The sequence below is a fragment of the Crinia signifera genome, chromosome 1 (genome assembly GCF_055691185.1).
Source record: "Crinia signifera chromosome 1, ASM5569118v1, whole genome shotgun sequence".
NCBI classification, from domain to species: domain Eukaryota; kingdom Metazoa; phylum Chordata; class Amphibia; order Anura; family Myobatrachidae; genus Crinia; species Crinia signifera.
This window is the reverse complement of record NC_139217.1, coordinates 71,120,554-71,145,061: the sequence shown is the minus strand read 5'-3', so window position 1 is coordinate 71,145,061 and position 24,508 is coordinate 71,120,554. Positions and strand designations below refer to the sequence as shown.

Sequence of the window (24,508 nt, the reverse complement as noted above, 5' to 3'; positions counted from 1 at the left end):
TCCTGATGAAATCCCCTCCACTGGAAAAAAGGGCAGGACACAAAAAAGGTGCAAAGTTTGCTATAAAAAGGGAATAAGAAAGCAAACTATTTTCCAGTGTGACACTTGCCCCGACAAACCCGGCCTATGTATAAAGGAGTGTTTTAAAATATACCACACATCTATGGAATATTAGGTTCATAATTTCACCGTGCTTCGGGGGTCTTGCTAATGCCACATAGCACCCACCATTCATTCCACCAGAATCTGAGCCGCAAAATCCAAAAATCACTCCTTCCCTTCTGAGTCCTGCCATGCACCCAACTGGTATTTTTTGGTCACATGTGAGGCATTGCCGTACTCGGGAGAAATTGGGGCACAGATTTTGGGGTGCTCTGTCTCCTTCATTCCTTGTGAAAATGAAAAATTTTGAGCCAGAACTGCATTTTTGTGTAAAAAAATGTAATTTTTCATGTTCACTGCCCACTTGTATCAAAATTGGTGAAACCCCTGGGGGTTTGAAATGTACACTATACCCCTAGATGAATTCCCTGAGGGGTGTAGTTTGCAAAATGGGGTCACTTGTGGGGGGGTTCCACTGTATTGGTGCTTTGGGGGTCTTGCTAATGCGACATAGCACCCACCATCATTCCACCAGAATTTGTGCTGCAAAATCCAAATATCACTCCTTCCCTTCTGAGTCCTGCCACTTTTTGGTCACACATGAGGCATTGCCGTACTCGGGAGAAATTGGGGCACAGATTTTGGGGTGCTTTGTCTCCTTCATTCCTTCTGAAAATGAAAAATTTTGAGCCAGAACTGCATTTTTGTGTAAAAAAATGTAATTTTTCATTTTCACTGCCCACTTGTATCAAAATTGGTGAAACCCCTGGGGGTTTGAAATGTACACTATACCCCTAGATGAATTCCCTGAGGGGTGTAGTTTGCAAAATGGGGTGACTTGTGGGGGGGTTCCACTGTATTGGTGCAACATAGCACCCACCATTCATTCCACCAGAATCTGTGCTGCAAAATCCAAAAATCACTCCTTCCCTTCTGAGTCCTGCCATGCACCCAACTGGTATTTTTTGGTCACATGTGAGGCATTGCCGTACTCGGGAGAAATTGGGGCACAGATTTTGGGGTGCTTTTTCTCCTTCATACCTTCTGAAAATGAAAAATTTTGAGCCAGAACTGCATTTTTGTGTAAAAAATGTAATTTTTCTTTTTCACTGCCCACTTGTATCAAAATTGGTGAAACCCCTGGGGGTTTTAAATGTACACTATACCCCTAGATGAATTCCCTGAGGGGTGTAGTTTGCAAAATGGGGTCACTTGTGGGGGGGTTCCACTGTATTGGTGCTTGGGGGGTCTTGCTAATGCGACATAGCACCCACCAAAATTCCACCAGAATCTGAGCTGCAAAATCCAAAAATCACTCCTTCCCTTCTGAGTCCTGCCATGCACCCAACTGGTATTTTTTGGTCACATGTGAGGCATTGCCGTACTCGGGAGAAATTGGGGCACAGATTTTGGGGTGCTTTTTCTCCTTCATACCTTCTGAAAATGAAAATTTTTGAGCCAGAACTGCATTTTTGTGTAAAAAATGTAATTTTTCATGTTCACTGCCCACTTGTATCAAAATTGGTGAAACCCCTGGGGGTTTGAAATGTACACTATACCCCTAGATGAATTCCCTGAGGGGTGTAGTTTGCAAAATGGGGTCACTTGTGGGGGGGTTCCACTGTATTGGTGCTTGGGGGGTCTTGCTAATGCAACATAGCACCCACCAAAATTCCACCAGAATCTGAGCTGCAAAATCCAAAAATCACTCCTTCCCTTCTGAGTCCTGCCATGCACCCAACTGGTATTTTTTGGTCACATGTGAGGCATTGCCGTACTCGGGAGAAATTGGGGCACAGATTTTGGGGTGCTTTGTCTCCTTCATACCTTCTGAAAATGAAAAATTTTGAGCCAGAACTGCATTTTTGTGTAAAAAAATGTAATTTTTCATTTTCACTGCCCACTTGTATCAAAATTGGTGAAACCCCTGGGGGTTTGAAATGTACACTATACCCCTAGATGAATTCCCTGAGGGGTGTACTTTGCAAAATGGGGTGACTTGTGGGGTAGTTCCACTGTATTGGTGCAACATAGCACCCACCATTCATTCCACCAAAATCTGTGCTGCAAAATCCAAAAATCACTCCTTCCGTTCTGAGTCCTGCCATGCACCCAACTGGTATTTTTTGGTCACATGTGAGGCATTGCCGTACTCGGGAGAAATTGGGGCACAGATTTTGGGGTGCTTTTTCTCCTTCATACCTTCTGAAAATGAAAAATTTTGAGCCAGAACTGCATTTTTGTGTAAAAAAATGTAATTTTTCATTTTCACTGCCCACTTGTATCAAAATTGGTGAAACCCCTGGGGGTTTGAAATGTACACTATACCCCTAGATGAATTCCCTGAGGGGTGTAGTTTTCAAAATGGGGTGACTTGTGGGGGGGTTCCACTGTATTGGTGCTTGGGGGGTCTTGCTAATGCGACATAGCACCCACCAAAATTCCACCAGAATCTGAGCTGCAAAATCCAAAAATCACTCCTTCCGTTCTGAGTCCTGCCATGCACCCAACTGGTATTTTTTGGTCACATGTGAGGCATTGCCGTACTCGGGAGAAATTGGGGCACAGATTTTGGGGTGCTTTTTCTCCTTCATACCTTCTGAAAATGAAAAATTTCGAGCCAGAACTGCATTTTTGTGTAAAAAATGTAATTTTTCATTTTCACTGCCCACTTGTATCAAAATTGGTGAAACCCCTGGGGGTTTGAAATGTACACTATACCCCTAGATGAATTCCCTGAGGGGTGTAGTTTTCAAAATGGGGTGACTTGTGGGGGGGGTTCCACTGTATTGGTGCTTGGGGGGTCTTGCTAATGCGACATAGCACCCACCAAAATTCCACCAGAATCTGAGCCGCAAAATCCAAAAATCACTCCTTCCGTTCTGAGTCCTGCCATGCACCCAACTGGTATTTTTTGGTCACACGTGAGGCATTTCCGTACTCGGGAGAAATTGGGGCACATATTTTGGGGTGCTTTTTCTCCTTCATACCTTCTGAAAATGAAAAATTTTGAGCCAGAACTGCATTTTTGTGTAAAAAAATGTAATTTTTCATTTTCACTGCCCACTTGTATCAAAATTGGTGAAACCCCTGGGGGTTTGAAATGTACACTATACCCCTAGATGAATTCCCTGAGGGGTGTACTTTGCAAAATGGGGCTTTGCTGGGGGGTTCCACTGTATTGGTGCAACATAGCACCCACCATTCATTCCACCAGAATCTGTGCTGCAAAATCCAAAAATCACTCCTTCCCTTCTGAGTCCTGCCATGCACCCAACTGGTATTTTTTGGTCACATGTGAGGCATTGCCGTACTCGGGAGAAATTGGGGCACAGATTTTGGGGTGCTTTTTCTCCTTCATACCTTCTGAAAATGAAAAATTTTGAGCCAGAACTGCATTTTTGTGTAAAAAAATGTAATTTTTCATTTTCACTGCCCACTTCTATCAAAATTGGTGAAACCCCTGGGGGTTTGAAATGTACACTATACCCCTAGATGAATTCCCTGAGGGGTGTAGTTTGCAAAATGGGGTCACTTGTGGGGGGGTTCCACTGTATTGGTGCTTGGGGGGTCTTGCTAATGCGACATAGCACCCACCAAAATTCCACCAGAATCTGAGCTGCAAAATCCAAAAATCACTCCTTCCCTTCTGAGTCCTGCCATGCACCCAACTGGTATTTTTTGGTCACATGTGAGGCATTGCCGTACTCGGGAGAAATTGGGGCACAGATTTTGGGGTGCTTTGTCTCCTTCATACCTTCTGAAAATGACAAATTTGGAGCCAGAACTGCATTTTTGTGTAAAAAAAATAATTTTTCATTTTCACTGCCCAGTTGTACCACAATTGGTGAAACCCCTGGGGGTTTGAAATGTACACTATACCCCTAGATGAATTCCCTGAGGGGTGTAGTTTGCAAAATGGGGTCACTTGTGGGGGGGTTCCTAACTTTTAGCATCTTATGGTGCCTTGAAACCTACATGGTGCCTAAAAAATAATCTCATAAAAAGGAGGCTCCAAAATCAAGTAGGTGCTCCCTCTATTATGAAGCCTGTGGTTTGGTCACCGTGCACACTAGGGCCACATATAGGATATTTATGAAAACAAAAGAATTGGGGGAATCAATTTTTAGTCACATTTCTCTAGTAAAATGTACTGTGTTCCTTATAAAAATGTATTAAAATTGCAAATCTGCAAAAAAAAAGAAATTTTGAAATTTCACCTACACTTTGTTTTAATTCCTGTGAAACACCTAAAGGGTTAACAAACTTCCAAAATGCTGTTTTGAATACTGTGAGGGGTGCAGTTTTTGAAATGGCATCATTTATGGGGGTGTCTCACATACAAGTCCCTCAAAGTCACATCAGAACTGAACTGGTCCCTAAAAAAATCAGTGTTTGAAATTTTCTTGAAAATTTGAGAATTTGCTATTCATATTGTAAGCCTCCTAGTGTCCCAAAAAATTAAAAGGAAGTTGAAATATGATGTCAACATAAAGTAGACATATGGTCTATGTTAGTTATTCACTATTTTGAGTGGTAAGATTATTTGTCTCACAAGCAGAAAATTTAACATTTTGCAAATCGCTAAATTTTCAATTTTTTCACGATATTTTGGTATTTTTCACAAAAAAACACAGACTGTATCGACCCAAATTTACCACTAATTTGAAGTACAATGTGTCACGAAAAAACAATCTCAAAACCACTGGGATAAGTAAAAGCAAAAAAAAGTTATCCCCACTTAAGTGAGACATGTCAGATTTGAAAAAAAGGGCTCTGTCAGGAACGCAAAAACTGGCTCTGTCAGGAAGGGGTTAAGGTGCCAATACCCTAGGGCAGTGGTTCTCAAACTCAGTCCTCAGGACCCCACACAATTCATGTTTTCCAGGTCACCCGACAGGTGCACTCATTACTGACTGAGACAGTTTAAAAGATCCACAGGTGGAGCTAATTATTTCACTTGTGATTCTGTGAGGAGACCTGCAAAACATGCACTGTGTGGGGTCCTGAGAGGGACATGCACTGTGTGGGGTTTGAGAACCTGTGCCCTAGGGCGATTCCACAATGATTTGGTCACTTTTCATCTAATTCTGGCAAGAAATCGGATGAAAAGTGTCAAAATCACATGTGTTTGACATCAGATGCGATGTGCGGTCCTGTGAGCATCACATCGGAGCCTGAAGATCACTCGCGCAGCACTATAGCGCATCACCAAACTGCCGGCAGACTTGGATGAAATCAAATACTTGTGTAGCAGACAGGGAGCAGGATCGATTAAGCAGCAGCGGACATCCCGCGGCCCATCGTGCAGATGCTTATCTCATATGTACTAACATATGCAAAGGGCAGCTCTGCCGATAAGAGCTGCCCTTTGTGATCCCTGCCGCTACCTGAACTTCCTTGGGGAAGTCCAACTGCGCATGCGCAGAGTAGCTGGTGGCCGCGGGGCATTCTGGGAGGGATCTATGTCTGATCCCTCACACAGCAGCGCTGCAACGAGAAGCCCATAGCTAGAGCTGGTGTAACCCCCACAGCGGAGCTCTGCCAGGAGGAGCCAGGAAACAGGGTGTTTACTGCATTTGTTTAGTACATCCCGCCCAGGAGGAGGAACTAAAAATGGCAAGCATGCAGCACATACTGACATTGTGATACAATGCCTCTAACATCCTCATTTTCCAAGCCATAACAGAAAGGATGGAAGCTACTGGTGCACCCCACTTTCTGAGAATGAACTGCGTGCTATTATAATACAACATAAAATGTGAAAACTTTACTAAGATTGGAGTTCTATTTCAGATGGGATGTTGCTATGGGCAATCAATCAGATTCTGTATTTTATCTTCTAGAAGGAGCTAAATAAATAAGTGGATTCTGATTAGTTGCCCATAGCAACATCCCATGTGAAATAGATCACCCATCTTAGTAAATATTCCCCATAAACGGATACTGAAAAAATACCAGAAAGGTAATCTGAGCAGGATCTATTATTGCAATCAATACCTAGAATACTGCAAAGATGAGATAATGGTATGCATATCAATAAATAATACATTAGTCTAAATTACGTATCTGAGAGGCCCGAAAATAAAAAATGTGTGTATACAGGTAGATGAGAATGTCATTGTTAGTGTTCATTCTAGCACCCTGCACCTTTCAAAACTTGTGCAGTTCCTCTATCCTGCCTGGGGTGTCGCTGTCTGCTGTGGTGTCTCTATCACATTGTGGCCTGTATCTCGATACAGACCAGACTACTAGGAGCACCAAAGCAGAGAGCGACACCCCCAGACAGGGAAGAGGAACTGCACTGGTTTTGAAAGGGGCATGGTGCTAGAATGAGCACTAACATTGGAAAAGGCCCAAAAAACATTTGTTGTGTACAACACAGGAGTTCCATGTGCAAGGACTAATTAGGGTTATACAAAAAGTGAGAGGTCTAACAGAGAAAGGACACAGGTATAAGGTACAGAACGTCAGGTGAGTAACATTATCTACAGGGTCCCAAAACCTAGATAACCTAAATATGACTGTATGTAATCGGAGTCTCCAGGGAAAAGTAATCGCACTGGAGCAATATGGGGTGAAAGGCTATAAAAGAACAAATAGATCACAGGGACAAATCATAGGTTGTTAAAAATGGGGCAAATGAACAAGAACATACCCCACTCCAAGAGGAGATTAACCCTTTCAGTGCCAAAATTATTTTAAAAAATATGTAAGAAAATTGGCAAGCAAATATTATTCATTGTAATGACCTGAAGTGTTTACCTTATATAGGAAATATCTATTTTTTTTACATGACATTTTTTTATTTATTTAACAAATGCGTGCCACTGGCACTCAAAGGGTTAAGGAGGAAATATCCAAGGCAGAGAATTAATAAACCGTCTTTTCGTGCCCTCTCCCCCTCCCCCAATTAGTTATTGGCACATAGAGCGAGATGTACTAAGCCATGAAAAGTGATAAAATGGAGATTGATAAAACCAATCAGCTCCTATCTGTCATTTTTCAAACACAGCCTGTAACATAGCAGAAAGGAGCTGATTGGTTGGTGGTTTATCACTCTCCATTGTATCACTTTTCAAGATTAGTACATCTGTCTCTTATTCTATAAAATAATTGGAATACAATGTATGTACGTGATTCATTGCCTTATAGTAATCATCACATTTTCTCTTTCAATGGTCCTGGTGACACAGCTCAACACTGGGATGTAGGAGGGTCCGAAGGAGCCAGGCACCTATCCTAAAGCTTTAGAGGGTAGGCTCCTCCCCTACTGCATCCCTGGACTCTTCAGTTCGTGTTAGGTGCCCACTGGAGTGGGTGCTATTCTAAAGGGCTGCGGGAGCAGCCGAAGAAATAGAGTAGTTAGGGGATTTTTTATTATTTTATTAACTATTACCCTAGCTAGGTAGGCACAGTGTGAGGATTCTCATAGTGAATCCTCACACTGCTAGCGCAGCAGGAGCTGACAGAAGCGCGTCCTGTCAGCTCTCTGTGCACAGGGTAGACGCTGTCTGGCCTCCCTGTGCAGCGCTTTTAGCCTCTTTTATGAGGCTGCCTGGGCTCCGGAGCATCCTGAAACCGGCTCCACAGTTAGGTGGGGATCATGGGGGACAGGCGCTCCGTGATGGCGGCGGCCATTTTATGCGGAGCTTACACGCTGAGCTCCTGACTGAGAGGACAGCAGCGCTGTGACAGGCATGTTCCAAGTGGTCCCCATTTGAGGGGGAGACACTGGAACAAGGAAATCCTACCTAAGGAGCGGCTAGCTGGGGGTGGTTGGCGCCAAAAGGTCACGGACCCCGCAGCAGCAGGGACTTTTGGTCTCTTCCTTCACTCTGACTTTGGCGCCTTTCAGAACGCTTGCAGCGGAGCTGAGCTGGCTAATTGATCCTGGCAGAGTGACTTGGATTTCCTGGGCATCGCTTCCCCGCAGTTGAAACCTACAGACAGCTAAGTGACTGGGTGCATTGACTTTGTATAAGCGCTTGTACAATTGTTTGCACTGTGTATATTGAGATATATATATTTTTCACTTGCATCATGTCTGAGCATCAGGCTGTGGTTTTGGGGGAGGGAGCCCTTAGTGCACTGAGCGCGTGCAATGTTTGCACACAAAAGTTTGTCCCTGAGCAGATGGCCAAGGGGGGCTTATGTATTACTTGCGCTGATGTGAGACCCATGGGCAGTGAACACCATAGGGCAGAGCAGAGTGAACCTGCGTGGGCCAGTGCCCTAGGCAGGTCTGTAAACGCTTTGGTGCAGCTTCTGGACAGGCAGAGTGATGTGCTGGTAGAATCACAGAGACCTATGCCATCATCTCAGCAGTCGTCTGGCTCCTTGCCTCTTACCCAGGCAGATCCTGCGCTTATTCAGGTGATGCAGGATACTGCTAAGGGGATCAACAGATTCAGTGAAATACTGGACAAAATGGATGATGTTGCAGGGACCCCTAAAAGGTCTTATGCTATGCCTAATGTGGTAGAGGAGGAGGAAGGAGAGTATACTGACACACCCTGGGACCAGGGTGATGATTTTGAAGAGACCTCTGCTGCTGGTATAGAGGATCTCATTGTAGCTGTAAAACAGGCGTTAAAACTGTCTGTTGAGGATAAGACCCCTGTTAAGGGTGTTTTTAAGCGACAGCGGAAGGAGGCTGTTACTTTTCCCTCAGATGAGGGGTTACAGGAACTATTGGAAGGGGCTTGGAAAACCCCAGATAAGAGGCTACAGATGCCTAAGAGATTCCTTAGTCTGTACCCCATGCCGGAGTCTCATTCTGAACTCTGGGAAAAGGTGCCTGTTGTGGATGCTTCAGTGGCACGTTTATCAAAAGCTACGGTATTGCCTGTACAGGGTGGTGCAGCTTTTAAGGATTCTGTGGATAAAAAGCTCGAGGGAAACCTCAAAGCTATTTTTGAAGGGGTGGGGTTTACCCTGCGTCCCCTTATTGCTTCAGCCTGGGTCTCTAAGGCCATTATAGAGTGGGCTGGTGAGTTATGCACCATGCTGCAGGCTGACCCTGGTGCTTTGCTGGTAGCAGAAAAGATTAAGGCCGCTGCAGAATATGCGGTGGAAGCAGAAGAGGAAGCTCTTAAAATGGCTACCAGAGTGTCCACAGTCTCTATTAATGCCAGGAGAGTGCTCTGGCTTAAGGCCTGGGAAGCGGACAATGAGTCCAAAAAGGCCCTAGAATTGTTAGCTTTCAAGGGAAAGTTACTTTTTGGTTCTGAGCTTGAGGAGATTATAAAACAAGCCACAGGCGGCAAGAGTACTTTTCTGCCGGCCTCCTCAACAAAGCAGTCATCCAGATTCGCTGCTTTTAGGCCGTCCTTTCGGCCCTCCCCTAGAGGTGGTGCATCCTTTCGGGGACAATCGTTCAGGGGAAAGTTTCAGACCTCCAGGGGCAAATCTCAAAGGTCCAAGTTTGGCTCTTTCCATAAGAAGCCTGCCTCTAAAGGAGAGGATAAACCCTCCGCATGACTGCCTGGGGATAAGCCCGGCAGGGATAAAGGTGGGGGGGCGTCTCACACACTTCAGGGACGCTTGGGCTTCTCTAGACCAGGATTCCTGGGTCTTAGAGATCATTACCCAGGGTTACAAAATCCTTTTCAGAGGGCGGCCTCCGAAGAGGTTCATCCCCACACCCATACCAAAGCAGGCGCTCCTGCGCACAGCTCTGATGAGAGCGGCTCATTCCCTTTTGGAAAAAGGGGTGGTAATTCCGGTTCCCAGGGCAGAGTGGAAGAAAGGATTCTACTCCACGCTGTTCCTGGTGCCCAAACCAGACGGGTCTTTCAGACCAATACTAAATTTGAAGTCCTTAAATGTTCACCTATGGGTAGACCATTTCAAAATGGAGTCTTTGACCAGGGAGAATTTCTGGCGTCCATGGATGTCCAAGACGCATATCTGCATGTTCCCATTCACCCGGAACATCAGACGCTGTTGAGATTTGCCATAAGAGACCTGCATTTACAGTTCCGGGCGTTACCCTTTGGGCTAGCAACCGCGCCAAGGGTATTTACAAAGATAATGTCAGTGATGGCGGCAGTGCTGAGGCTCAGGGGAATCACAAGTAATACCCTATTTGGACGATCTCCTGTTCAAGGCAGAGTCAGCAACCCTGCTTCAAAGTCACTTGAAAGAGGCCATCAATTTTTTGCAGGCTCACGGCTGGATTTTAAACTTACAAAAATCTCAGTTGGTACCATCACAGAGGATCCAGTTCTTGGGAGTCATACTGGATACCCATCTCCATCGGGTATTTCTCCCGGAGATAAAGGCCAGGGACCTGGTCACTCTAGTTCAGGAGATTCTCAGAGCTCCGAGCTTGTCAGTGTGGAGGTGCCTCAAACTCCTGGGGAAAATGGTGGCGTCATTCGAAACGCTTCAATTTGCCAGGTTCCACTCACGAGTATTCCATTGGAACATTTTGTCAGCCTGGTCAGGAAACACTTTGACCATGAAGACGGAGTTGATAGTGCTGTCCGCGGACACTCGGGACTCCTTGAAATGGTGGACAGAGGTAGATTCCCTTCAGTGGGGTCGGTCATTACAGACCTGGGACTGGTTGGTAGTAACTACCGATGCCAGTCTCAGGGGCTGGGGGGCAGTAGCCCTGGATCTCAGGCTGCAGGGCCTGTGGACGGCAGACGAATCAGTGTTACCAATCAACATCTTGGAGCTGAGAGCTGTCTGGAAAGTGATTTCCTTGGCGGGAGACAGGTTAAGGAACCTCCCCTTGAGGATTCAGACCGACAATGCCACAGCTGTGGCGTATCTGAATCATCAGGGAGGTACACGCAGCAGATTGGCCATGTGGGAGGTGTCCAGAATCTTCCTATGGGCGGAACAGAATGTTCCTGCCGTATCGGCTATATTCATTCCAGGAGTGGAGAATATAGAAGCAGACTTCCTGAGCAGGGAGGAGCTCAAGGAAGGAGAATGGAGCCTACATCCTCAGGTGTTTCACCAGATCACGGCAAGGTGGGGAACTCCGGATTTGGACCTAATGGCATCCAGGTTCAACCATCAGGTGCCCAGGTTCTATGCCAGAACGAGAGATCCGCTAGCAGAGGCAGTGGATGCCATTACTACTCATTGGCAGGGAGACCTTCTTTATGCATTCCCTCCAGTTCCAATGTTAGCGAGACTGTTGAAAAGGGTACAGGACCAGAAGGTTCCGGTGATCCTTGTGGCCCCAGATTGGCCAAGGAGGTCTTGGTACTCGAGGCTTCAGAGGTTATCAGTGGATTCATGGCGTCTACCTCTGAGACCAGACTTGTTAAGACAAGGCCCATTCAATCACCTGGATTCCGATCGATTGATTTTGACGGCTTGGTTATTAAAACCGCCATTTTAAAAAAGAAAGGATTTTCTGATGCAGTAGTGCAGACTATGATAAAAGCCAGAAAAGCTGTTTCTTCGGCAAATTATTATAGAGTCTGGAAGACTTATATTAGATGGTGTGAGAGGCAAAAAGCTCACACATCTCACTTCAAATTATCAAAAATGTTAGATTTTCTACAAGATGGGTTTTCTTCGGGCCTAAGCCTTCAGTCGTTGAAGGTGCAGATTTCGGCCTTGTCCATCTATTTTCAAAAAAGAATTGTCATTTTACCGGAGATTCAAACCTTTTTACAAGGGGTATCCAGACTGAAACCCCCTTATAAGCAACCAGTAGCACCTTGGGATCTGTCACTGGTTTTGGATTGCCTTCAGAAGGCACCTTTTGAACCTTTAAGGTCGGTTGACTTTAAGTTTCTCACGTGGAAGCTAGTGTTTTTGTTAGCAGTAGCATCTGCTAAAAGGGTGTCAGAGCTGGGAGCTTTGTCATGCAAATCTCCCTTCTTAATTTTTCACGATGACAGGGCTGTTCTGAGAACAGTGCCGCAATTTTTACCGAAGGTAGTCTCTGCCTTCCATTTAAATCAGGAGATAGTTCTACCTGTGTTTCAACCCCCAGAGGGTTCCAAGAAAAGGGACAAGTTGAAGACTTTGGATGTTGTGCGTGCCTTACGCATATATGTGGACAGAGTGAAGAGTGTTAGGAAAACTGACACTTTATTGGTACTGTATGACGTACATAAAATTGGTTGGCCTGCATCTAAGCAGACCATTGCTAGGTGGTTGCGTTCTGTGATAGCATTTGCATACACCAAAGTGGGTAGGCCTGTACCGGCCAGAATAAATGCGCATACCACCAGGTCAGTTGCCACCTCTTGGGCGGTCCGACATGGGGCCACAGCTGAGCAGGTTTGCAGAGCTGCCACTTGGTCATCTGTTCACACATTTGCCAAATTCTATAGATTCCATGAGTTCGCGTCGGAGGACGCATCATTCGGGCGAGCAGTGCTGAGAGCTGCAGACCTGAGCGTACCCTCCCAAAGGACCGGCTCTGGAACGTCCCAGTGTTGAGCTGTGTCACCAGGACCATTGAAAGAGAAAAAGGGATTTTTGTAAGAACTTACCGTTCGAATCCCTTTCTCTGATATGGTCCTGGTGACACAGCGATCCCTCCCTTACGCTCAGTAAGTATGCCAGAAGTTCATGATGTTCATGTTAAAATGGTTAAAAGTTAACAGTTTCTGTTATAAAATGTGCATATAATATGTGCAGGCGTTTGTACTGAGTTAATGTATTCCAGTGGCTTTGAAAGATTGAACTGAAGAGTCCAGGGATGCAGTAGGGGAGGAGCCTACCCTCTAAAGCTTTAGGATAGGTGCCTGGCTCCTTCGGACCCTCCTACATCCCAGTGTCACCAGGACCATATCAGAGAAAGGGATTCGAACGGTAAGTTCTTACAAAAATCCCTTTATTGTGCCTAGAACCTTCCGGTCCTACAATGTCTGCAAGCTCTAGAGGTCATTCCAGAAACAAAAGCACTCCGTCTCCTGCATCGTCTGCATCTGCAGGAGCCACCAGCGGGGGCCGTGCAAAGCCAAGCGACAAGCTCAATCCCAAGACCATAGACCCGGCAAGTAGCTTTATGTTCTCCACTCGGTGTACTGGGAGCTGCTGTAATGTGACATTTACTGTAATTACTTCTTTCTAGTTTAACTGTTTTGTTGCAAACAGTTGTAGTATAAGGGGAAGCTGCCATTACAGTGACTCAGTGATTTGTACCCCTTTCACGTTGCACTTAATTACCAGGTTCTTGCCGGTTTGACACGATAATTGGTGCTATGTGAAATGGCTTACCAGGTCCAGAAAACCGGTATCAACATGGCAATCCGAACCGGTAAAAAAGGATGGTTCGTTGCCATGTTGCTTTGCAGTGTGAATGGGTTAATTGGGTTGAGCGACCCGTTTCCGATTCACACTATGGAGGTGGCAGTACTTGGAGCGCTGCCTCCTCCCCTGTCCCCTCATGACATAAGCGAACAGGCAATATTGCCGGTTCGCTGAAGCAATCTGAACAGCGCAAAATGCAGGGTCGCACCGGGACTGAACCGTTTCAAAGTCCCGGTGCTACCCTGCGATGTGAAAGCGATATTACAGTTATCTCATAGATCAGATTATTTCTGAATCCTGTCCCAGGTATACTCTTTCATCCCATGTACTGTACATGTTACCTTTTCCTCTGCCTGGCACATGTTATCCCTACTATACGAGAGGAAATGGATGACCATTTACTGGCAAAGATCATAATAGTGAGAGACATATATGCCTACATCATTGTTTCTCAGACCCTAACAATCATTTCGACTCTACCTAGCTGGTGCAGAGATACATTTTATCCTAACAAACACACAGGTGAATTGGAAAACATTACCTGTTAGGGGTCCTGGGGAGATACTCTTCTCTACAATATAGCTCTGTGTTACAAGTCTGCTTTGTGTGATATGTGATGAAAAGACACTATTCTCCTGGAATCATAGCTACCTGGGAGTAAGCGTCTTGTTCTCTGTGCTGTGATCTCTGAAACATGGGACTTCTCCGGCCTGCACAGCAAAAGAGCCATGAGGTATAGAGCAGTGGTAGCCAACCCTAGCCCTCGAGAGCTACCAACAGTTCACATTTTCCAGACAACCTAGCTGCTGCACAGCTGCACTCATTAGTCACTGACACATTTTAAAAGATACACAGATGGAGCTAATTAGCTCACTTGTGTTTCTTTGAGGAGACCTGCAAAACATGCACTGTTGGTAGCTCTCGAGGACTAGGGTTGGCTACCCCAGGTATAGAGAAAGCCAGCCAAGGAATGAGCAATGGGCCTGTTTCAGGTGTTTAAAGATGCGGCACATAGTGCAAAGTACCGGTGTTCTGTGCTTTGCACATGTGTAGTACGGGTCTGAGACGTCGGTGCCAGACGTTCTTTTTCCCTAGAACGGGCTCCATTTTGGGTTAGTGCCAAGGCGAGAATTTCCCTCAGAAGATGGAGACTTCCTGATCTCTTCCTGTTTGTATTGTGGCAGCTGGCTTGAAGCGGCCAATGGTGTCGCAGCAGCACTGATCACAAATGCAAGCAGGAAGTGTAAGCATCAATAGCACCAATAATCTGAATCAAGCCCATCGGGCTGACTACAAGAGACCATAATTCATACATAGCACTGAAGAAAATGCTGTCTTACGATTGAATAGGACATTTCTTCCAAAAAGTGGTGGTAAAACAAATAAAAATATAATAACCCACAATCTGCAATACATGACAAGATATTTGTATCTTTACAGTTAAACGTTTTTGTTTTATTAAATTTGAGGTGTTTTTTCTTCTCCTCTCCTCAGCAAAACCTGCTGTAACACAGATCACCTTATTACGTTCCAGGAAACTGTCCGCAGTTTGCTGCATATTTTCAGTTTTTTTTTTCAATTCAAAAAGATGTCAGACTGCTGAAATCCATTCCCGAACCTGTCAACTGAGTTTTAATATGTCTCTCTTTGCTTTAGTTTGCTGAGCCGCAGCGCTACCCCTCTGCCTTTGCTGCTATATACTCTAAAGGAGGGATTCCTTGCAGGTAAATTCATATTTCATGCTTTCACCTACATATCCTTTCCAAACACCAGCATAGATGCTTTCAGTTAGCGGTGCATGCAACTAGGATGTCACTCTGGGTGGTTTCTAACTTGTAAGGTGCGCTGCAGTCTCTGCCGATTTTGATTTACCATTCCGTTATACTTAGTAATTACCAGCTATATGTTTTATTTATTTCTTCACCAGACGCTTGGCTTGTCCGCGTATATTACTGCTAGTCATAAAAATATTTTTGCTTTTGTTATTTGTATGTGCTGTGCTTTTTGCTCATCAAGTTTTTACTCTATTTCTCTTTCCTTAATTTGGGGGGACAGTTCCTACAGTGGGGTTAGTGAAGGGTAGAGGTGTCGGCACTTAACTAGTTAACTTTTTATCAGTATAAAAACTTTGTCCCCTCCGTAGAGGAGAGGGTGAGGAGAAGAGGCAGGCTGTCATGTGGCGGGCTCTCTTGCTCACCGCCGCCCTCTGCATGTCTCCTCTCCCTGGGGCTGGGCGCCGCTGCAGTCTCCCTGGGGCTGGCTTGCCTATACAAGGTAAGGCCATACTACAGTAGGTTTAAATGTAGTTCCTGCAGCCATATACATGGATATAAGGGATATACTTTCACATTGATAATTAATTACTTTCACATTTAAATGAATTGGTATAAAAAAAGGAGAAAGTTTTGCATTCTTCTTTTCTGTTGCCTTCACAGTCCTTTCTTTCCTGCAGGCTGGTTTCTCATTAAGATCATTGATGAAGGTGCAGGTATTCACTCTGTCTACTTTCAGAAGAGCTTGGCTATTATTCCAAAACTAAAGACCTTTCTTTGCAGGGTGTTTTACACATGCAATCACCATATAGGCAACCTATAGTGCCACAGGACTTTTACCTTGTATTGCCAGCTATTCAGGCATTGCCTTGTGAGCCTGTAAAAAGGAAGTAGACCTTGAGTCAGGGATGTCCAAACTGTGGCCCTCCAGCTGTTGTGAAACTACACATCCCAGCATGCTTTGCCACAGTTTAAGTATTTCCTAATAGAAAAAACTGTGGCAAGTCATGATGGGACTTGTAGTTTCACAACAGCTGGAAGGCCATAGTTTGGACATGCCTGCCTAAAGTGGTTGTCTTGGAAGTTGGCTATTCTTCTTGCCATTATATCCCCTAGAAGAGTAGCAGAATTGGGAGCTTTATCTTGCTAATCTCCATTTGAGAAATCCATAAGGATAGAGCAGCTCACTCCACTTGCTTATATGTACTTCATGGACAGTGCAAAGAATCTACATCTACAGAGCAGTTCTGTAGAGCAGCTACAGGTGTCCACATGCACCTTCCCCCATTTAAGCCATATGGCCAAATTAGTCATGCAACATAATCTATGGGATTTTGGTACTTACCTGTTGTTGTTGTTGTTGTTGTTGTTGTTGTATTTTATATATAAGGTGCCACAAGTGGTTGGCAGCGCCGTATAGAGGGCACATAATTAGAACAATGCAGGGTACACAAGACTAAACATAACCGTAACTGAAGAACACAACAGAGCACAGGTGACACAGCTGCACAATTCTTAGTGCACAATACAGCTGAGGTGTAGGGAAGCAGAGGAGCAGACTGCATGTTACCAGGTAGTCAGTGGTAGAAATGAGCACAGGTAACAGCAGCACTTAGTACACAATACAGCTGAGGTGTAGGGAAGCAGAGGAGCAGTCTGCATGTTACCAGGGGCACATAGTTAGTGGTAGAAATGAGCACAGGTAAATGCAGCACTTAGTACACAATACAGCTGAGATGTAGGGAAGCAGAGGAGCAGTCTGCATGTTACCAGGGGCACGCAGTCAGTGGTTGAAATGAGCACAGGTAATAGCAGCACTTAGTACACAATACAGCTGAGGTGTAGGGAAGCAGATGAGCAGTCGGTGGTAGAAATGAGCACAGGTAACAGCAGCACTTAGTACACAATACAGCTGAGGTGTAGGGAAGCAGAGGAGCAGTCTGCATGTTACCAGGGGCACGTAGTCAGTGGTAGAAATGAGCACAGGTAACAGCAGCACTTAGTACACAATACAGCTGAGGTGTAGGGAAGCAGAGGAGCAGTCTGCATGTTACCAGGGGCACGTAGTCAGTGGTAGAATTGAGCACAGGTAACAGCAGCACTTAGTACACAATACAGCTGAGATGTAGGGAAGCAGAGGAGCAGTCTGCATGTTACCAGGGGCACGCAGTCAGTGGTTGAAATGAGCACAGGTAATAGCAGCACTTAGTACACAATACAGCTGAGGTGTAGGGAAGAAGATGAGCAGTCGGTGGTAGAAATGAGCACAGGTAACAGCAGCACTTAGTACACAATACAGCTGAGGTGTAGGGAAGCAGAGGAGCAGTCTGCATGTTACATGGGGCACGTAGTCAGTGGTAGAAATGAGCACAGGTAACAGCAGCACTTAGTACACAATACAGCTGAGGTGTAGGGAAGCAGAGGAGCAGTCTGCATGTTACCAGGGGCACATAGTCAGTGGTAGAAATGAGCACAGGTAACAGCAGCACTTAGTACACAATACAGCTGAGGTGTAGGGAACCAGAGGAGCAGTCTGCATGTTACCAGGGGCACGTAGTCAGTGGTAGAAATGAGCACAGGTAACAGCAGCACTTAGTACACAATACAGCTGAGATGTAGGGAAGCAGAGGAGCAGTCTGCATGTTACCAGGGGCACGCAGTCAGTGGTTGAAATGAGCACAGGTAATAGCAGCACTTAGTACACAATACAGCTGAGGTGTAGGGAAGCAGATGAGCAGTCGGTGGTAGAAATGCGCACAGGTAACAGCAGCACTTAGTACACAATACAGCTGAGGTGTAGGGAAGCAGAGGAGCAGTCTGCATGTTACCAGGGGCACACAGTCAGTGGTAGAAATGAGCACAGGTAACAGCAGCACTTAGTACACAATACAGCTGAGATGTAGGGTAGCAGAGGAACAGTCTGCATGTTACCAGGGGCACGCAGTCGGTGGTAGAAATGAGCACAGGTAACAGCAGCACTTAGTACACAATACAGCTGAGGTGTAGGGAAGCAGATGAGCAGTCGGTGGTAGAAATGAGCACAGGTAACAGCAGCACTTAGTACACAATACAGCTGAGGTGTAGGGAAGCAGAGGAGCAGTCTGCATGTTACCAGGGGCACGTAGTCAGTGGTAGAAATGAGCACAGGTAACAGCAGCACTTAGTACACAATACAGCTGAGGTGTAGGGAAGCAGAGGAGCAGTCTGCATGTTACCAGGGGCACGTAGTTAGTGGTAGAATTGAGCACAGGTAACAGCAGCACTTAGTACACAATACAGCTGAGATGTAGGGAAGCAGAGGAGCAGTCTGCATGTTACCAGGGGCACGCAGTCAGTGGTTGAAATGAGCACAGGTAATAGCAGCACTTAGTACACAATACAGCTGAGGTGTAGGGAAGAAGATGAGCAGTCGGTGGTAGAAATGAGCACAGGTAACAGCAGCACTTAGTACACAATACAGCTGAGGTGTAGGGAAGCAGAGGAGCAGTCTGCATGTTACCAGGGGCACGCAGTCAGTGGTTGAAATGAGCACAGGTAATAGCAGCACTTAGTACACAATACAGCTGAGGTGTAGGGAAGCAGATGAGCAGTCGGTGGTAGAAATGAGCACAGGTAACAGCAGCACTTAGTACACAATACAGCTGAGGTGTAGGGAAGCAGAGGAGCAGTCTGCATGTTACCAGGGGCACGTAGTCAGTGGTAGAAATGAGCACAGGTAACAGCAGCACTTAGTACACAATACAGCTGAGGTGTAGGGAAGCAGAGGAGCAGTCTGCATGTTACCAGGGGCACGCAGTCAGTGGTTGAAATGAGCACAGGTAATAGCAGCACTTAGTACACAATACAGCTGAGGTGTAGGGAAGAAGATGAGCAGTCGGTGGTAGAAATGAGCACAGGTAACAGCAGCACTTAGTACACAATACAGCTGAGGTGTAGGGAAGCAGAGGAGCAGTCTGCATGTTACCAGGGGCACGTAGTCAGTGGTAGAAATGAGCACAGGTAACAGCAGCACTTAGTACACAATACAGCTGAGGTGTAGGGAAGAGGTGTAGGGAAGCAGAGGAGCAGTCTGCATGTTACCAGGGGCACATAGTCAGTGGTAGAAATGAGCACAGGTAACAGCAGCACTTAGTACACAATACAGCTGAGGTGTAGGGAAGCAGAGGAGCAGTCTGCATGTTACCAGGGGCACGTAGTCAGTGGTAGAAATGAGCACAGGTAACAGCAGCACTTAGTACACAATACAGCTGAGGTGTAGGGAAGAAGATGAGCAGTCGGTGGTAGAAATGAGCACAGGTAACAGCAGCACTTAGTACACAATACAGCTGAGGTGTAGGGAAGCAGAGGAGCAGTCTGCATGTTACCAGGGGCACGTAGTCTGTGGTAGAAATGAGCACAGGTAACAGCAGCACTTAGTACACAATACAGCTGAGGTGTAGGGAAGCAGAGGAGCAGTCTGCATGTTACCAGGGGCACATAGTCAGTGGTAGAAATGAGCACAGGTAACAGCAGCACTTAGTACACAATACAGCTGAGGTGTAGGGAAGCAGAGGAGCAGTCTGCATGTTACCAGGGGCACGTAGTCAGTGGTAGAAATGAGCACAGGTAACAGCAGCACTTAGTACACAATACAGCTGAGATGTAGGGAAGCAGAGGAGCAGTCTGCATGTTACCAGGGGCACGCAGTCAGTGGTTGAAATGAGCACAGGTAATAGCAGCACTTAGTACACAATACAGCTGAGGTGTAGGGAAGCAGATGAGCAGTCGGTGGTAGAAATGAGCACAGGTAACAGCAGCACTTAGTACACAATACAGCTGAGGTGTAGGGAAGCAGAGGAGCAGTCTGCATGTTACCAGGGGCACACAGTCAGTGGTAGAAATGAGCACAGGTAACAGCAGCACTTAGTACACAATACAGCTGAGATGTAGGGTAGCAGAGGAACAGTCTGCATGTTACCAGGGGCACGCAGTCGGTGGTAGAAATGAGCACAGGTAACAGCAGCACTTAGTACACAATACAGCTGAGGTGTAGGGAAGCAGAGGAGCAGTCTGCATGTTACCAGGGGCACATAGTCAGTGGTAGAAATGAGCACAGGTAACAGCAGCACTTAGTACACAATACAGCTGAGGTGTAGGGAAGCAGAGGGGCAGTCTGCATGTTACCAGGGGCACGTAGTCAGTGGTAGAGATGAGCACAGATAACAGCAGCACTTAGTACACAATACAGTGTCCCCAGCTGACGTCAGACAAAGTGCTGTGATTGGTACCAGAAATCTTGTTCTTTCATAATTCCAATGTTCAATTGTATAACCCGTCCATCAAGGCCGAAATTATTGTCGTGCTAGGAAATGTGTTACTTACGCCGTAATAATTTATTATAGTGAAACCCATTCCTAAAAAAATCCTAATTGTTCTCTTGTGTATAGAGCCGGTGATTCAGTCATTGCAGGCTGCTGCATAGGTGGACACTGAATCTATGTGTTTGCAAATTGCTGGGTTATATATGTGTAAGAGCTGCATTGCACATGTGCAGATCAGGTTCTGCGAGGTGTCGCTGTGCCCAAAGTGCGTCAGCATGATTGTCATACTGCTGGGTTTTGGGGCAGTGACGGATTTCATGCCAAAATCAGAGGCTGCATCCACGGATGCCGTTTCATTGGGCCTGGCAGTGTGATTTAGCTGGGATGCGGTCATTTGGTCTACAGCATTGGTTCCCAAACTGTGTGCCGTGGCTCCCTGGGGTGCTGTGGGACACTTGCAGGGGTGCCACGGGTTGGTGGTCCAGGACCAATTCAAATTATTTATGATCAATTATTTATGGACAAAACCAGAGCTGGTGACTGCCAATAATAAAATATGTGTACAAACAGAAGCACATTCTGCCCTTTTACCACAGAATGGAACCTAAAAATCACAAATAAACACAGTCTACTTCATTTTATATTTATTTTTCTGCATTTTTGGGGGCCTAGGGGTACCCTGGAAAAATTCTGATGCTCTAGGGTGCCGTGATTCAAAAAAGATTGGGAACCCCTGGTCTACAGCATGATAGTCAACACCATTAGGTCGACATGGGAAAAGGTCGAAAGGTCATTAGTTTGACACTTTCTAGGTTGACAATGGAAAGGTCGACATGGGGTTTTTCACTGTTTTTTGAGCCGACATGTGCCGACAGGCGGTATTTCATGCCCTACCATCCACTAGGGCATGGTGGGAGAATAAATAGCGTGCGATGCGAGCGCAGCGGTGCACTTTAAACTGTGTCCATGTCGACTGTGTTGACATTCAGGTAAAACAAACAGTGAAAAACCTCATGTCGACCTTTTGACTGTCGAACTAATGACCTTTTCCCATGTTGACCTAATGGTGTCGACTTAATGACTGTCGCCCATCATGCTGTAGACCAAATGATCCCAACCCATTTAGCTAAATGTCCTAAGCAACCTGATGGTTACTCAGATGGGTTTGGATTATTAGGAAGACCACTATTACTTGACAGGCAATGGGTCGACACATAAAAGGTCGCCATGCTTCAGGCGCGATGGCTCGCTGCACTCAGCACAATTTTATATTCTCCCATTATTCCCACTTGGATCAGGAGGTAAAAAAATAAATCATGAAAAACTCTTGACTTTTTTTTTTTTTTTTCACGTCAACTTTTTCAAGTGTCAACCGGTAGTAGCCGACCTATGGGACACTGTCGGCCCATGAACTGGAATCACCTCAGATATCCGATGCTGCACAGAAGCCGGCAGTGGGTGTCTTTTTACTTAAGGCCTCTCCTGTGGCTTTTATATATTTTAGCACAGACTCACTTCTGAATCAGCCCCTGAGGACCAGTGTAATATTGTACAGTATTTGGTCTTGTGTCATTTTCCTTTCTATTTTTCAGGCTAGTCCATGGTTCTGTAAAGCACAAGTTGCAATGGGAGCGTCCTGCAGAATCCATACCCTTTGACCCTGTACTGATCACATTAGCTGAGGTAATGTCATTTGCACTTATTCAGCACCTGCTGCTCATTTAATACACGTCACATCCCTGTCATTGTGTGTGACAGCAGCTTACTATTACACAGCAGTTTCTACTTCTAATATGGGTGTCCAAATCCGACAGCCAGTCTGAGTAAGCTACAGCTTATGCAGGATGACCGATATCTAAAAACATTATGTATCACAACCAATGGTGGCGATGGTGATCCGATGAGTTGCATCCTCAGGCAAATGCATGCAGAAAGCATCTATCTCCTACATACGTCTGCTGCTGCATTTGCATTTTAATTACATGGAAATTCACTGTTGCTTCCCTGTGGCTGTGCAATTCCATCCAGTCATGAATCATGGTGCAACCTGGGGATAAAGATACCTCTGACACAGTGATTGGTGTCCTACAATATTATCACTGGGCAACCATCATTTACTAGGGAGCAGAACATTGTCATACGCTTATGAGTGACAAAGCTCACCACGTGGTACCTGTACACCAAGGTGGAACTACCACTGGTGCAGCAGGTGCTGTGCACCGGGGGCCCTGAGGACTAAGGGGCCCATTGCTGCCCATCACCCACTGTTTTCCCCTGTCAAAAATCATTAAATGATGAGCCGGTTACGATGGGTTGTGGACATATTCGAATGGATGCAAATGGATGTGTAGCGGTACACATCCATCCATATGTAGCGGTACACATCCATCCATATGTAGCGGTACACATCTATCCATATGTAGCGGTACACGTCCATCCATATGTAGCGGTACACATCTATCCATATGTAGCGGTACACGTCCATCCATATGTAGCGGTACACGTCCATCCATATGTAGCGGTACACGTCCATCCATATGTAGCGGTACACGTCCATCCATATGTAGCGGTACACGTCCATCCATATGTAGCGGTACACGTCCATCCATATGTAGCGGTACACGTCCATCCATGTGTAGCGGTACACGTCCATCCATGTGTAGCGGTACACGTCCATCCATGTGTAGCGGTACACATCCATCCATGTGTAGCGGTACACATCCATCCATGTGTAGCGGTACACATCCATCCATGTGTAGCGGTACACATCCATCCATGTGTAGCGGTACACATCCATCCATGTGTAGCGGTACACATCCATCCATGTGTAGCGGTACACATCCATCCATGTGTAGCGGTACACGTCCATCCATGTGTAGCGGTACACGTCCATCCATGTGTAGCGGTACACGTCCATCCATGTGTAGCGGTACACGTCCATCCATGTGTATCGGTACACGTCCATCCATGTGTAGCGGTACACGTCCATCCATGTGTAGCGGTACACGTCCATCCATGTGTAGCGGTACACGTCCATCCATGTGTAGCGGTACACGTCCATCCATGTGTAGCGGTACACATCCATCCATATGTAGCGGTACACATCCATCCATATGTAGCGGTACACATCCATTCGCACGGCGATCACATTAATTCATAAGGCCGGATTTCACTCTATTGGTGTGATCAGGTCTGAATTACTCAATGTCTTGGATTAATGTTTGGCAATCTACACTTCAAAACACGCTTTCCTTAGAATATTCAGAATCGGCGTTATTGGCCAGGTATACTTACGTATACTAGGAATTTGGTTTGGATTGCTGTGCAACAAAGCAATCCCAAAGGTGGGAACAGGTAAAAAACAGTCACAGTACAGATGAATATAACACGTACAGATATGCACTAGATGTATCCTGTTGAGGGACACGGACACATGAGGAACATACATTTACTGAGCTGCGCAGCACCCAGGCACATTAAATTCATACAAGTAAACAAGTGTAGCAGCGCACAGCTTTGAAAGTAAAATGAAAAATGATTTCAGATTGGATGATCTTAGATAAGATAGATTTATTAACAATTAATTATAAGTTAAAAATTACATATACAGCTTCCATGTTTGGATAACCCCATTTACTGACCCATACCGGATAGAAGTCTGAACCAACCTCTGGGACCCTTCCAACAAATTTGAAGGAACTTTTGCATTGCATCACATCCATTGCAGTTGTCATCTGCTAAACTATATCTGCGTCCACGGACCCGTGGACTGGACTCAATTACCCCCTCACAGCCATAGGTGATTTGTGCCATCTTGGACCGAGCAAGGACTGTTGGAGGACTTCTGTACCCTCTAAAAGGGTGGTAATTATCCTTTCCAATATTCTATCCCAGAGGTATACTAGGAACGGACTCTCCGGTGCCCAATACACAATCTTGGGGTGTTCATGTATGTTTTAGCAAATCCTTTTATGATATATGTAATTTTTAACTTATAATTAATTGTTAATAAATCTATCTTATCTAAGATCATCCAATCTGAAATCATTTTTCATTTTACTTTCAAAGCTGTGAGCTGCTACACTTGTTTACTTGCAT

The 24,508-nt window shown here is 45.6% G+C and overlaps 1 protein-coding gene across 1 annotated transcript in view; it reads left to right on the top strand.

Annotated features, from left to right (window-relative positions):
* The window catches only part of PACRGL (parkin coregulated like), a 51,557-nt gene that overhangs the window by 7,271 nt on the left and 19,778 nt on the right, over window positions 1–24,508 (top strand). The window contains exons 2-4 of the mRNA XM_083161414.1: window positions 12,933–13,081; window positions 14,995–15,062; window positions 22,003–22,093. Coding sequence (XP_083017540.1) covers window positions 12,950–13,081; window positions 14,995–15,062; window positions 22,003–22,093 — 291 coding nt within the window. The 5' untranslated portion in view covers window positions 12,933–12,949. The remainder of the gene's footprint in view (window positions 1–12,932; window positions 13,082–14,994; window positions 15,063–22,002; window positions 22,094–24,508) is intronic.